Below are 13,585 nucleotides of genomic sequence, written 5' to 3'. Positions count from 1 at the left end.
ATGGGTTGGCATAGATTATTGCATGAAGAAATTCAAGTCTAGGTTGTCTATTGCTATTTGTCCAAACTGGACCCAATTAAGGGGTGGATGGTGCATCTTCAAATCATCTCTCAGGATATTCTCTCTCCTCGCTTCTCTACTAAGTTCCTCTATCACTTTTGCATGGTGCCCCTCTATCCCTCCATTTTTTAGAGATGATCTACTTAATCATTTTTCCCCTGCAAAGTGGATTTCAAAACTAGGAATAAAACTTGGATTCCAAACAAGTGGCACGCTATTGCACATCCTGGATATTGTGAAAATATCATATTTAATGCCTTGTAGTTGAGATATTAAAGGGTGATGCAAATAAAATGGCAATTGTAGCTAGAACAAGCTAAATTCAACATTTTAATTCGAGGCAACGAGATTAAATAATAATCAAAATGACGGACCTCTTAGATGCAATTTGTTGGAACACCCTTCCTTAGAGGTGTCAATTCCAGGCCCGCATCAACAAGCCCTAACGAGCCCGATCGAGAAAACATGAAACTAGTCAGGCCCGTTTGTTAAACGTGTTGGCCTGATGCACAGACCAATTACGATCCAGTTGTCCCCGGTGCAGAAGTCCTACCCAACGGATGCTCGACAAAGACCAACCAATTAAGAGTATGACCTAGTCGAACATATTTGCAACTTGTTTAGAGCTCTTTACTTAGCCCGACACAAGCCCATTTAAAGATAAATGGCTCGGTAGTTTGTCTAAGGCCCGCCTGTTTAGATTGATTATTGGTAGCCCAATTAAAGCCCTAAAATTGACCAATTATTTATAAAACTGTCCATGCGTGCTGTATGTAGGTTTGACTACCTATTGAAGCAGTCATAGTGCAAGGGGAAGATGGTTAGGCCAAACCGAGCGTTACTGGTTGACACCCCTATCCCCTCCCACACACTGGCTATAACTTCCCGTGCTAATTTATTTAGTATCTATATTCAATGAACACGTTGATCACGATCATGTTGACACCCTTAACCCCTCCCACATGTTGATTATTGTCATATGCTAATTTATTTAGTGCCTATATTCAATGAACATGTTGATTCACATTGATTTTTCATGTATCATAGTAATTCTTCGAGCCACTAAATTTGACATGTGATCTATCCAATGAATTCCCCAGTTATAAGTGGTCAAGAATCATTATGTCTACATGACAACAAAATATCCATTTATTCATTTAGTGCTCAAATTCAATGAACAAGTTTTTTACGTAAAGAGCATAAAGAAATTAATGAGCGCGGAAAGTATGGAAAAACATCTCATAACGTATGATCGAACGCTTAAGATCTCTGGTCTTCTTTATTTTTTTCAATTGTTATGCCAGATCGATCGCTGAAAATCATTAATAACTACCTTAATTTGATGGAAAACTGAAAGTTGACAAACTACCAAAACCTGACCTAACGAATTTACTCTGTCAGAGGGTGGACAGGAACAAAGGGGATAAGAAGATGCCAAACATTCGACCAAAAAGAAATATTGACACCATTCCATTATAAGGCTTCTCTCTTCTCAATTTGCATTGATTTTCCACGTGGCATTGATCAATTTAAGGACCATGCTACTAAAACATATGGCCACTAGGACTAGCGGATCCAGAATTGCAGAATCCTACACCTAACGAGTTAACAATACCGAAAGAAAACACTTTTAGGATTAGCCGCTAGGGCATGATATGCTAGCATATGTCTTTTCACATTAAATTCGTGGAGTCCTTTTGTTAAGCTACTGAACGTCGGCCTGAGGACCCGCGTGTATTGTTGATTTGAACCGTCCGATTAAAAGATCTCTTATGATTTGTTCCCCTGCTTTATCGGTCCTTAATTTACTACCCATCCTGTATTTCTGACCGCTCACAGAGGATATTATCAGTCGGTCATCCACATAAGCTTAGGCTAGAATGCTCGATAGAGTAAGCGGAAAAAGATCCTGCCAACACCAATGATCCTCCAACGGTTGACATGAGTTGGATACACATCCCTAGGTGTTGGCAAATGTTGGGATATGTGTCCAACTCTCTCGCCCATGGATGATCATTGGAAAGGAATTGGACAGAACAATCATTGAAGGGGAGTCGGATTCAAATCCTTCTTCGTCTTCTCTTTCTTTCCTTTTTTCTAGCTATAACCTTTACCGATCTTTGTGCTTTTCGCTTGTCTGCTACTGTTGAGATTTCAAGCCTTTTGATCACTGAGAAGGATCTGTAACTCAATTGTAACAATGCCTCCAAGGACGGTGAAGAGGGGAGGGGCTGCAGCCGGCTCTAGGAAGACGCCCAGAGCAGCGAAAACAACTCCGAAGTCCCAAAATCAACCCGAAGTTACCGAAGAAACGGCCAAGGTCGAAGAGGTTCAGGTATCTGCCGTTGAAGTTAAAGAAGAGACGATAGTGGAGACTATTGAGGTTAAGGAAGATGAGGGGCCTATTGAACCTGAAGCTCACTCGGTACCCGAGGCTAACGGGTCTGTTAAGGGTACGATCTATTTTGCATGTGTTATCAAATTTTATTCCGGATCCGCAGAGGTTGTTTATGATGTATACTTGTTATGGTTATCTTAGAATCCAGCTAACAGAAGTTTGTTTCTTTCGCTAATTTACGATTGTTATTAATTACTAGTTATTTTCTTATTGTGTTGTTTCTTTCTATCGGGTTGTTAAATTTGTCTGGAAGGAAATATTGTGTTTGTTGACTGATCTGCAAAAATTGTTAGGAAATCATTATGTAATAGAGTGTGGGTTTGATTTTGTTTATTGTGGTGCTTTCTGATCAGTTTATCGTTTAATTCACCGTCTCTCCATTTACCTCTTTAATTATGTGAACGGTTGAACGTTGAAGTATCTGTGTGTTAGCTAGGTCTTTTGTTTTCTTAGTCCCAGGGGTGAGGACACCCTCGCTTTTTTTTTTCTTGTTTTTTTGGTTGGGGGGGGGGGGGGGGGGGAAGGGAGGTTCTTCCAGCTTTTTTCCCCCTTATTTCTGATATTTCCATATGGGTCGTGCTTGTGGTACCAGTAGCCAACAGATTATATATATACTGTATATTTCTTCTGAATGAATAATAAGTTTTTGTTGAAGAAAAAGGTGGTGAATGTACAGATATGGCTCCATGAAAGCTTGCGAAAATAGAAGCCCCATAAAATTTAAATTTTACAGATCGGCAACCTTTAAATTAAAGGTTGCAACATCTATTGCTTTGTTCCTTGTTGGCAAGGTCATACGGTTCTGGCTTTTTGCTGCATCAAGATATTAACAGAACAAGGAAACAAATGGATCTGCTGATAAGCATGAGAGGCTCACCTTGTACCTCCTGATTTTCACTGCATCCCAGCACTTGGTCCAACGGAATTCCCCTAAGCAACATAATGTCACATGTATAAGTATATGGTGTTTTACTGTTTTTTGATTTTGATACAGGAACGATCCCTAACCCGTTTGGGATCCCAGATCTAGAAGCGGTTCCAAATTGGGGCCTTCTGTTTAGTAGGATATTAGTATTTTATTTACTTGCTTATTTGGATTTATCTTGTAATCTTTTACTTAGGCTAGTCTATTCTGTTTTTAATATTAGAGATTGATTCAACATAAGTGGGTGAACCTGTGTTGCAATGGTTAAGTTGCACTATTGCAACATTTTGGTCATAGGTTCGAAACTTGGAAACAGCCTCTCCTGTGAAACAGGTGGTAAGGCTGCATACATTTGCCCCTCCCAGACCCGGCACCGGTTTGCTCTTTTTAGATTGATTCCATATAGGTTGGGGTTAGGTAGGTAATTTGGAGATTTTATTTCTATTTCAGTTTAAGACTTCAATTAGGTAACTTTTAATTTTGTTTTTATAAATTTGCTTGTGACCCCATTCATTGAGCAGATTTGATAATGAATTGGAAATAGTGAATTGTTTGGTGCCTGCATGGTTTGAGTGTGGCAAGATTCTTCCACCCTGTGATATCTCTCCCTTTAATTCTTATTCTATTCTTCTATTCCCTTCTTCTTCCCCATCTTTGTATACTCATCAATCCTCTCATATTCTGGTGGTGACAAATCCAGCAGCTAGGATGTTTGGATCTCCCTGTCCCCCCTCCCTTTTTTTTTTTCTCAGATTTGGGGATTTGAGTCATAAATTACCATCCCTTAGGTGACCCTGAGTCACTAAACTTTGAATATCAAGCCTCAATAACTTCCCAGTCCTGAGAATCAATCGGGGAACAAAACCAGCAACTCCCTCTTTGTCTGCCAGGTTTGATTGCAGCTGTTCATTCACTTCTTCTTGTTACTTGGTTGTCTATGGTTGTGTATTCGAAGGATCTCTTCAGTATCAACTTTCTCTTGAAATTGCAGGACCAACAGGATCCTATTGTTGGAGTTCTTTGAATCGAACCAGTGCTGTTTTTCCGCCTCTGGTAGCGACTGGAGGTAGAAGACAATTATCTTTCTTCCTACGATTCTTTAGCCCTTTATTTTATTCTTTACTTTCCCACAATACCCTTCCCATTGTCCCATTGAATTCTAACACTTTTGAGTCTTCCCATCTTGTCATAAGTACTTTATTTTTGACTTCCCATATTGCCCCTCTCTTTTATATTTAACCCCACGTCCTTCTAATTTATTCCATTCCTAGTTTTCCCTTCTCACCTTGTATGTCACTTTCCCCCCATTGTTCCCTTTTCTTGTGACTTGGGCCTCCAATAAATTATGAGATTGCCATTCCTTTTAGTTGATCAAAATCTATTATTTAGGGTGTGCCCAGAAGCGATCCAAATTGGGTTTTCAAATCTCAGATTCACATCAGTTTTATTGGCATAGGAATAAGTAATGGAATGCTTTCTTGGTGCTTGGACATTATGATCAAGACAGTGGATATGCCTCCTTTATTTTGGCATGTAGCAATTCTTGTAAGCAGTATTTAAATGTTGCATGCTTTTAGAAGGAATTGCTTCTTGGTCTTTCAATATCCAACTGGGTTAGAACTTCTATTATGGATAGAGAGGAATTGTACTTGAAACTGGAAATGAGTATTGACCTGTTTGCATTACAGATGAAGTTGGTGTTAAGGAGTCTCTTGAGGAAGACGATAAAGGTGAGCGGTTAGAGCTTGATGATAATGAACCTGAATATGAGCCTGAAGAAGATGGTGGGGTGGAATATGATGAGAAGGAAGTTGAACATGAGGATGTTCAGGAGGGAGACGATGAAGATGTGGAAGAGTCCGAGGGTGATGTAGGTGACGAAGAAGAGGGTGATATGGTTGAGGAGGAAATGGAAGATGGTGCTGAGGAAATTGAAGGTGACGAGGACAATGAAAACGTTGAGGGAGAACATGAAGAGATCTTCGATGAAGAGGAAGAGGAGCATCATGAAGTTGTTAAGGAAAGGCGCAAACGAAAGGAGTTTGAAATATTTGTTGGGGGCTTGGACAAGGATGCAACTGAGGATGATCTTAGGAAAGTTTTCAGTGAGGTTGGTGAAGTTACTGAAGTCAGGCTGATGATGAATCCTCTGACAAAGAAGAACAAGGGCTTTGCATTCTTACGGTTCGCTACTGTCGAACAAGCGAAACGAGCAGTTACAGAACTTAAGAACCCAGTGGTATTTCCTGCTTCTATCATGAAAGTTGAAAAGTAGCTAGTGTCAACATCTCAACTGCCTTCTTTAATTTTAGTTTTTTAACAAGTACGATTACAGGTCCATGGGAAACAGTGTGGTGTGACTCCAAGTCAAGACAGTGACACCCTTTTCTTGGGAAACATATGCAAGACATGGACAAAGGAAGCTGTAAGTAGGCCATATCACTCGGTATGCATATCAGCTTTGTTGTTGCTTGTGTAATTGAGACTCTCATTACTCTATTGTGCTGTGATTCCCAGTTGAAAGAGAAGTTGAAACATTACGGAGTTGAGAATGTTGATGATCTGACATTGGTTGAAGACAGTAACAATGAAGGAATGAATCGTGGATTTGCTTTCCTGGAGTTCTCTTCTCGTTCAGATGCCATGGATGCTTACAAGCGTCTTCAAAAGAGGGATGTTGTCTTTGGAGTTGATAGGCCTGCAAGGGTTTCCTTTGCAGATTCTTCTGCTGAGCCAGATGATGAGATAATGGCACAGGTATGGGTTTAACCTGAACTTATGTGGTTATTGCTTAAAGGCGTATAATGCGTAATTATCAAACGAGTTTTAGATGGACCATGCCTAACCCTTCCATATCTGTTTTGACATTTGAGTCTGCTAGTGTCCCATTTTGAACTCCACATGTGCAAAATGTTATCCTTACAGGGGGATGACCTTGGAATTCTTTATTTTCATTTAATCGCAATCGATGCCTGTAAGCAGAATATGAAATGAAGTTCTTACATGCTTTTAACAATTACCAGTTGTCTCATTAGGAAAATAAGACCCCCCCGGTGGATGTGCGAGTCTGTTGATTTCTATTCACTGTTTCTTTTTGGCAGTTCTTTCTGCATTTAAGTGATGCCAGCTGATATTTTCTGATTGCTTAGGCTTGTTGCAAATGTCATGGTGGATTCAATGTGATTATTGATGCTGACAATGGTTCTCTATTTTACTTTTAATTTTTTATTTAAGATACTTGTCATGGTAATATATGGTTGTTCATTTGGTCATTTCAGGTTAAAACAGTATTTGTGGATGGCATCCCTGCTTCATGGGATGAAGACCGTGTCAAGGAGCATCTAAAGAAGTTTGGTGTGATTGAGAAGGTTGAGCTTGCCCGTAACATGACATCAGCTAGGAGAAAAGATTTTGGTTTTGTCACGTTTGACACCCATGATGCTGCAGTGGCATGTGCTGAAGGGATTAACAATGCAGACTTGGGTGAGGGCGACAGTAAGGTATAATTTTATGTTCTAATTTTTTGCTTCACCCTTATTGAATTTAAAGTAAGTTCTTTCTGCATCATTAAATTTCTTTGTAATATGATTAAATGTATTTTGTCAAAATATATAGGTTAAAGTTAGGGCTAGGTTGTCACGGCCACATCGCAGAGGAAAAGGGAAGCATGTTGTTCGTGGAGATTACCGACCTGTAAGAGGCATACCCCGAGCTGCAAGGGGTCCCTGGGGTCGTCCTGCTCCTAGAAGCTTTGTTGGACGAGCTCCTAGAGGAATCGGTGGACGAGTGGCTCCGGCTCCTCGTGGAATCAAGAGGTCATTGGGATTTAGAGATCGGCGCCCTGTTATGGCCATGCCAGAGAGAGTTAGACCCTTGCCTCCCCCAGAGAGGTCTTATGTCAGGAGAGCTCCTGGTATGTCCATTCTTCGTCCTTTCTGTAGTTTATTAGGTAGAGTCAACTTTGCTAGTTTTACTTAAAGATCTGACTACTTGTTTGATGCTTTGATCAGTTTCTTCGTATCCAAAGAGTACTTCTAAGAGGGATTATAGTAGGCGTGAGGAACTTCCTCCAAGAACCAGAGCTGCTGCAGATTATGGTTCCCGAGTTGCTGAGAGGCGTTCATCCTACAGGGATGAGTATGCCCATGGATCTGGCTATGCCGATGATATGCCACGGGGTTCTTCTCGCACTGCAGGAAGGAGGGCCTATGTGGATGAAAGTTATGGTAGAAGATTTGAAAGGCCGCCACCTCCAAGTTATCGTGAAGGGCGTGCCCGTGATTATGACTCAATCTCCGGATCTAAACGCCCATACTCTGCATTGGTTAGTAAGCTTGAACAGTATGTGTAGCCGTCTTTAAGGCTACATAATTTTGTTGTCCTGTTATGATCTTGGTTTATTTACTAAGATTAACACAGTTTTTACTTTTGTATGTATTTTGTCTTGTCAAAAGGATGATGTTCCTCCACGTTATGCTGAGCCCAGTGTCCGTCAGTCAAGAGCTCGTTTGGATTATGGAGTTGGCAGCAGTGCTGCTCAGTATGGGGATGCTTACAGCGAAAGGTCAGTTGAACACTCTGAAATTGAAAATGATAGCAGTAATTTGCTTTCTTTGTGACCATCCGGTTGAGATGGTAGGAGACATGCCAGTACTACATTTAATTGATTGTGGTGCAATTTGTAGGCTTGGGAGATCTCACTTAGGATATGCAAGCAGCAGGAGTTCTCTATCTGGTCAGGAATCACATGGACTTTATGGAAGTCGTCAGACTGTGGGTTATGGTGGAGGTATGTGAATATTATTGCCAGGTATTTTGTCCATTTGTTTGAGTTGCAGTGACCAAAATGCTTGGTTTTTGGTGTTGGTCACAGGTTCTTATGGTGGTAGTGATGTTGGTGGAATGTATTCATCAAGCTTCGGTGGTGATTACATGTCACGTGGACCTGATGTATGCCTCTAACCTTCTGTTGTTCTGTTGTGCTATTTATGTGTCTTGAAGTATCCTACTTGCTCATGTTTATGAATATTGCATTTGTTGCAGGTTGGTGGTAGTTCATATTCATCCCTGTATTCGAGCCGTGGCCTGGGTGGTAGTGGTTATCTAGGCAGTGGTGGTTCTGGATCATACTATTGAGGTAATTCAAACTACTCTCTTCTGTTTTTATCTTTGTGGTGATAAATTAGTAGTCATTACATCATGCTCTTCCATGTGCTTTTTGGTCATTATTTGTTCCAAGCAATCTTTGGTTTGCCTTTTGTATTGTGTCTGGTTGGCGACAATGAGACATTTTGGTCACATATGAATTTGTCTCTGACACAGATTTAAGATGACAAGAGCCTGCTTTAGGCTGTGGGTCATTATGCCTACAGTCTTTGGAAACAAAGCAGATTACAAGTGTACGGCCTGTCTTTTAGTCTGAGCCCTGAGGTGAATGGATTATGAGTTTTATCTATCAATGCAAGAGCTGTACGGCCTTGAGCAACAGTGGACTACAGTTGGTGTGCTCATTTAAACGTACTTCAAGCTACAAGGACATTCAAGTTATTTGGAGTTAAATTTAGAAAGGCCTGGTTTGTGGTATGTATGAAATGAATATTTAATTTTCCCATAAGAACACCTGAGGGACAAAGAGGGTGTATGCTGCTTTATAAGTTTCAATGGGAAAAATATTTGATAGACATATAAAGCTTGAGACGCTGCAGATTTGGCTGTCAGCATTTTGGATACATTACATTGTTGAAAATTCTGGGTTTAAGTTTTTGGTTGGTATGCAAGAAAGGGCATCATTGCCATGTCTGACAGAGCACTCTTGTCAGTCCTATGCCCTAAGACAATGTGGAAGAAATTTTTGGTGAGTTGACAACTATTTGATGTAACCACTCCATGGTCTCTGATTTGGAGAATTTTTCTTTACCCAAGTTGTAGTATAATTAAGTGTTGGATTAGTGAACCAAAGAATGCTCTATTTGGCATGTCCCTCTTGCTGGGGCTTGAAGGGTTGGGGGAGGGGATTGCAAGAAAAAAGATAAATTTGTAAATGAAAATATTTACCGGAAAAGGGCCTTAACAATGGATAAGTTCTTGGTCACTTTGGTTCATGTTTGGCCACAGTTGAAATTGGAACTTGTGGATCAGGGTAAATGGATGTTGTGAAGCCTTTCCATGTGGGTATGCATGGAATGACCCATTTTCCCAAAGATGTGGTTCACAAAGCAACCAACAAAAGCTGGAAAGATTATGAACATGTGGAGCTGTTGAAGTCATGCTGCCAGATCATTACTTTCTACACACACGATCATAGTTAGAAGTGTGGCTTCTGGGGACTATATATGGATTTTAGGAATATTTTGGCATTTGGCTGTGATCTGATTTTTATGAACATATCTTAAATTCAAAGTTTTTGGGTAGTGGGGGGAGGGTTTAATTTCCAATCAAAAGTTAACTTTGTTTTGGATTATTAATATGCAAGATCCTCAGTGCCCTTACCTGGCATTTATCATACATTCAGTGTGATTGGCCCTCTGGGAGAGTAACCTTGTATAGGATCATTAACTGCAAGTTCCTCCATATACTTGCTTGGTATATATCTGCAAGTCGCATAGTGCTGTTGCGTGGTATTATTGGTCATTCACTGTGATTGGTCCTCTTGGAGAGGTGGAATAAGTGTCTATTTTTAAGTGCTAATGTACTACACATCTAGCTAGTGGAGATCATTCTTCTTGTAGGGTCTTGTTCTCGGAAAATACTTGAGTGATGAATAATGTTAGCTCTAGTAATTAATCAAAAACTGATCAGGGAATTGAGGTGGTTCATCTGTTGTCTCTACATGCTTACATATTGAATTTTGTAATGTCCCTTGACAAAAGCAATCCCTGTGGTAAATTTGTCTTTGGTCATGGGGTACCTTATAAAAATATTATGAGTTGGATCTGTGGTGAGCGATGATGCATGCTAGCATTGTAGTATAGGATCTTGAAATTGCTGCAAAATGCTAGTCTTACAGGGACTGATAGGCGTAGTCCTTGCCTTGCTTTGCATTGATTGATATGATATGGTGGCATTGGAAGAGTGCAAGAACCAAGGGAGCCAAGGGAACGGAATTTTTTTGGATCAAACAAAACTTTTTCTGTGGTCTATATTCACAAAAAAACTACCTAACTAATTTTTAGCTTCCTAGTGGTCCGTCCCCAGCTAGTTTCATAGTTCGCCATGCTAGATTTTGTTATCCTGTTTGTGACATTAGAGCTGATAGTTTGCTGAATAATAAATATTAGGTCCTTGCATGTCTAGTTGTACGGTTATCCATCCCATTGGAAAATCTATTTTTCTCACACCACGGGAGCAAGTATTTGTTCCGAATCTATTTAGTTCATAATATTATGTGCTTCATGCTATTTTTATTTCGTGGAAAGCAAGAGATATTTAGCGAGGTTTATGATTCCTCAAGTGTAGGCATGAACAGCATGGCATTGGTGGATTATTACGAGCCTGTGGCAATATGGTCCAGCAACATTGTATGCCAGGAAGATGGATTTCATTGATATTAAACTTCACTTCCCAGAAATTTATGGGTAGTGGATTCAGTACGTTCCCTAGGAAACTGTAGAATCAAGGTTGAAGTATTGTAATGAAGAATTGTTAGGGTGGTTGAGGATTAAGCTTTTCTGCATTAATACACCACAAGAGTCAAGACAACCTAGTAATTCTCTATGTGAGCTTGAACTTTTAAGCAATTACCTAAGTTCATCATCCCTAAGGCCCTGTTTGTTTAGAAGGGTTCATGGGGTGGGAAAGTATGACATGTGGACCCCATATGTTATTGGGGTGACCAACAGGAAAGGAAAATGGTGTAATTCTTACTGTTCATTCCCATCTCATTGTGTTTTGTTGGAAAACGTGAAAAGGGGGTGGGATACTGTTCATCTTCTTCCCTCTTGCTTTTTTCTTTTTTCTTTTTTTCTCAAGCCTGCTGGCCAAGCCTTGCGGTAATAGAGGTTGTAAACGGTGTCCGACTCTGAGCTATTGTGGCATTAGAGTAGCCATTGGAAGAGAGAGAAGCAGTGAGGAGGGTTTTGGGATTGGATTCGTAGGTATTGTTGGATCGAATCGAAGAGGGTTGTGTCTATCGGCAAATGTGATTAGAGGAAAATAGTGTCGCCTCAAATGTAGAAGCTAAGCAAGAAAAGAGGGTGACAAAGAAGGACAAAACGACATGGGTTTATTCCCGTCTCAGGTACAATGGGAACATTGGGTTTTCGAAAGAAAAAAAGAAAAAAATCCCTAGAATACTGTTCTTCCCCTTTTTTTTTTTTTTTTTTTGAAAGCTTTCAGCCCAAGTTGCTGGCTTCCAGCAGCCGGTGCAAGCTAAGGAAAGCGGGAGATAGAGAGTGCTGGTGGGTGATGGAGAGGGCTTGTGGGTACTACTGGGTTGGCTTGTGATTCGGGCGAGGAGCTGCACAGCGGTGTGATGACAGGGTGCTGGATAGCCCATTTCCGGCAACTACGGCTTGCAGCGATAGCATCTTGTGTTGCAGTGACTGACCGCAATGGTTGGGTGATGCATCACGTTGATGAGAGGGAGAGTCGGCGTATGGCTGAGAGCGTTGAGCTCAAAATCCCTGGAATTTTGGCGAAGTCCTACCGATTCGGCAGGACTTTGCAAGGGGGTGGGGTGGGGGAACTGATAAGCCACGTGGGCCGACAGGAAAAGGGGTGTTGTCTCCCTAACTTCCCGCCCCAAGTAATCAAACGCTCTAATAACCTACCAGGGTGGGGAAATCTGTACAATAATCCCACCCCAAGACTCCCACCCCATCAAAACACCACTAATCAAACGGGGCCTAAGAGTTTGATATTATTGTGGGTTGGAGTGTAACTGCCATGGTGCTTCTAGCTTTCTGACAACATAATTATTAAAGTAACTTATATTAATATTTCATGCCTTCTCTCTGGACTGGAGTGGTTAGTATAATTTATGAGTAATCCATCAACTCTCTGAAGCTGTGCTGTGTCGATGCATTGGTCACCATAAAGTAGCGAGGAAGTTTTAGCTAAAACAATCTCAAATGTATTTTGTGCTATGTTTTGATGTCCTGTTTGTGTTAAATTTGATGTGGAATTTTACTCTGTAATTTTGTTTGAAACTAGATTTTCGTTGAGAAAGATCTGCTTTGTTGTTTGGATATTGTAATCAATTGATATGGTTCCTTCTGTGAAATACAATTATGGAAAGAGAAATTTTGCCATGAGGTTCCGACATGAGAGGTGAATTGTGGCACAAAAATTTTGTATTCAGAATTGTTGGGTGTTATGCCTCCGCTCTACTTGTAATGTGATGCCTATAGCTAGCCAATCAGTAAGTGTACACTTTTAGGGAGCTTATCCTGTGGGAGGTGGGCGTCTTCATCACTTGAAAGAAGTCTCCTCTCTCGCTTTGCAGGAAAGCTTCCCTGATGATAGTCCTTCCTCTCTTTAGGACGAACATAGGTTCAGAACTGTGGAAAATTTTGGAAATGTTGAGAAAGGGTTTTTGGGGATGAAGATTGGGTCCAGTAGGGACAGGACTGGATCAAATTCCAGGTGTAATGATATGTCCGAATTAAGGTCAAATTAAATCCTGGGTATCAAGGTATTTTGGTTTTAGAATCACTACTTTGTGTTATGCCCCTTCGTCTTTGCCGGCCTTTCCATTGGTATTTCATGGCTTCTCCATGCCACTTCTCTACGCCCTTCCGGTAAATGTTCAATATTTGTGGTTGCTACTGTATGTATTATTTGCTTGATATATAATGGGAGCTTGTAATCTTTGACCACTGGATTAACAAGAACTAGAAGCCATGCCACTTCTCTATGCCCTTCCGGTAAATGTTCAATATTTGTGGTTGCTTATGTATGAGTTATTTGCTTGATATATAATGGGAGCTTGTAATCTTTGACCACTGCATTAACAAGAACTAAAGAGAAATATAATTAAGGTTCTCAGTATGTGATCCTCTAAGCTAGCTCTTTCTAGCCTAATTTGTAACCTATAAGCCACACCTATCTTGGGATGTAAACCATATGATATGGGTTGGATGTTGTCGGATTTGGATATTCCCTGAAGATATTGGTAGCCCTAAACGGATATGGATGTGAATTGGATTTGGATTTTTTAACCATCTGTTTACCTCTTTAACTTGTGTTGCGGTCCAAGCCCCCCC

The 13,585-nt window shown here is 40.6% G+C and overlaps 1 protein-coding gene across 2 annotated transcripts; it reads left to right on the top strand.

The window, feature by feature from the left end:
- Nucleotides 1–2,095: 2,095 nt before the first annotated feature.
- Nucleotides 2,096–13,370, top strand: LOC122064029 (nucleolin-like). Of its 2 annotated transcripts, none has more exons than XM_042627725.1 (12): nt 2,096–2,513; nt 5,072–5,622; nt 5,719–5,808; nt 5,901–6,140; nt 6,662–6,883; nt 6,999–7,296; nt 7,394–7,707; nt 7,838–7,947; nt 8,069–8,172; nt 8,257–8,333; nt 8,427–8,520; nt 12,826–13,370. In XM_042627725.1, exons 1-11 carry the CDS (start codon nt 2,261–2,263, stop codon nt 8,517–8,519), a joined length of 2,352 nt encoding a protein of 783 aa, XP_042483659.1. In that variant the 5' UTR covers nt 2,096–2,260; the 3' UTR covers nt 8,520; nt 12,826–13,370. The 2 variants fall into 2 exon arrangements, with proteins under 2 accessions (XP_042483659.1, XP_042483658.1); XM_042627724.1 differs by lacking the exon at nt 12,826–13,370 and adding an exon at nt 8,706–9,112.
- Nucleotides 13,371–13,585: the final 215 nt, after the last annotated feature.

This window comes from Macadamia integrifolia, unplaced genomic scaffold (assembly GCF_013358625.1).
Source record: "Macadamia integrifolia cultivar HAES 741 unplaced genomic scaffold, SCU_Mint_v3 scaffold151, whole genome shotgun sequence".
Lineage (NCBI taxonomy): Eukaryota > Viridiplantae > Streptophyta > Magnoliopsida > Proteales > Proteaceae > Macadamia > Macadamia integrifolia.
Note: the sequence above shows the minus strand (reverse complement) of the source record. Positions and strands in the feature narration are given on the sequence as shown.

Coding starts and splice junctions, on each gene's coding strand:
- LOC122064029 (XM_042627725.1), top strand. CDS start 2,261: ATGCCTCCAAGGACGGTGAAGAGGGGAGGGGCTGCAGCCGGCTCTAGG. Junction 7,948..8,068: donor GGGGATGCTTACAGCGAAAG/GTCAGTTGAACA, acceptor TGCAATTTGTAG/GCTTGGGAGATCTCACTTAG. Junction 8,334..8,426: donor ACATGTCACGTGGACCTGAT/GTATGCCTCTAA, acceptor CATTTGTTGCAG/GTTGGTGGTAGTTCATATTC.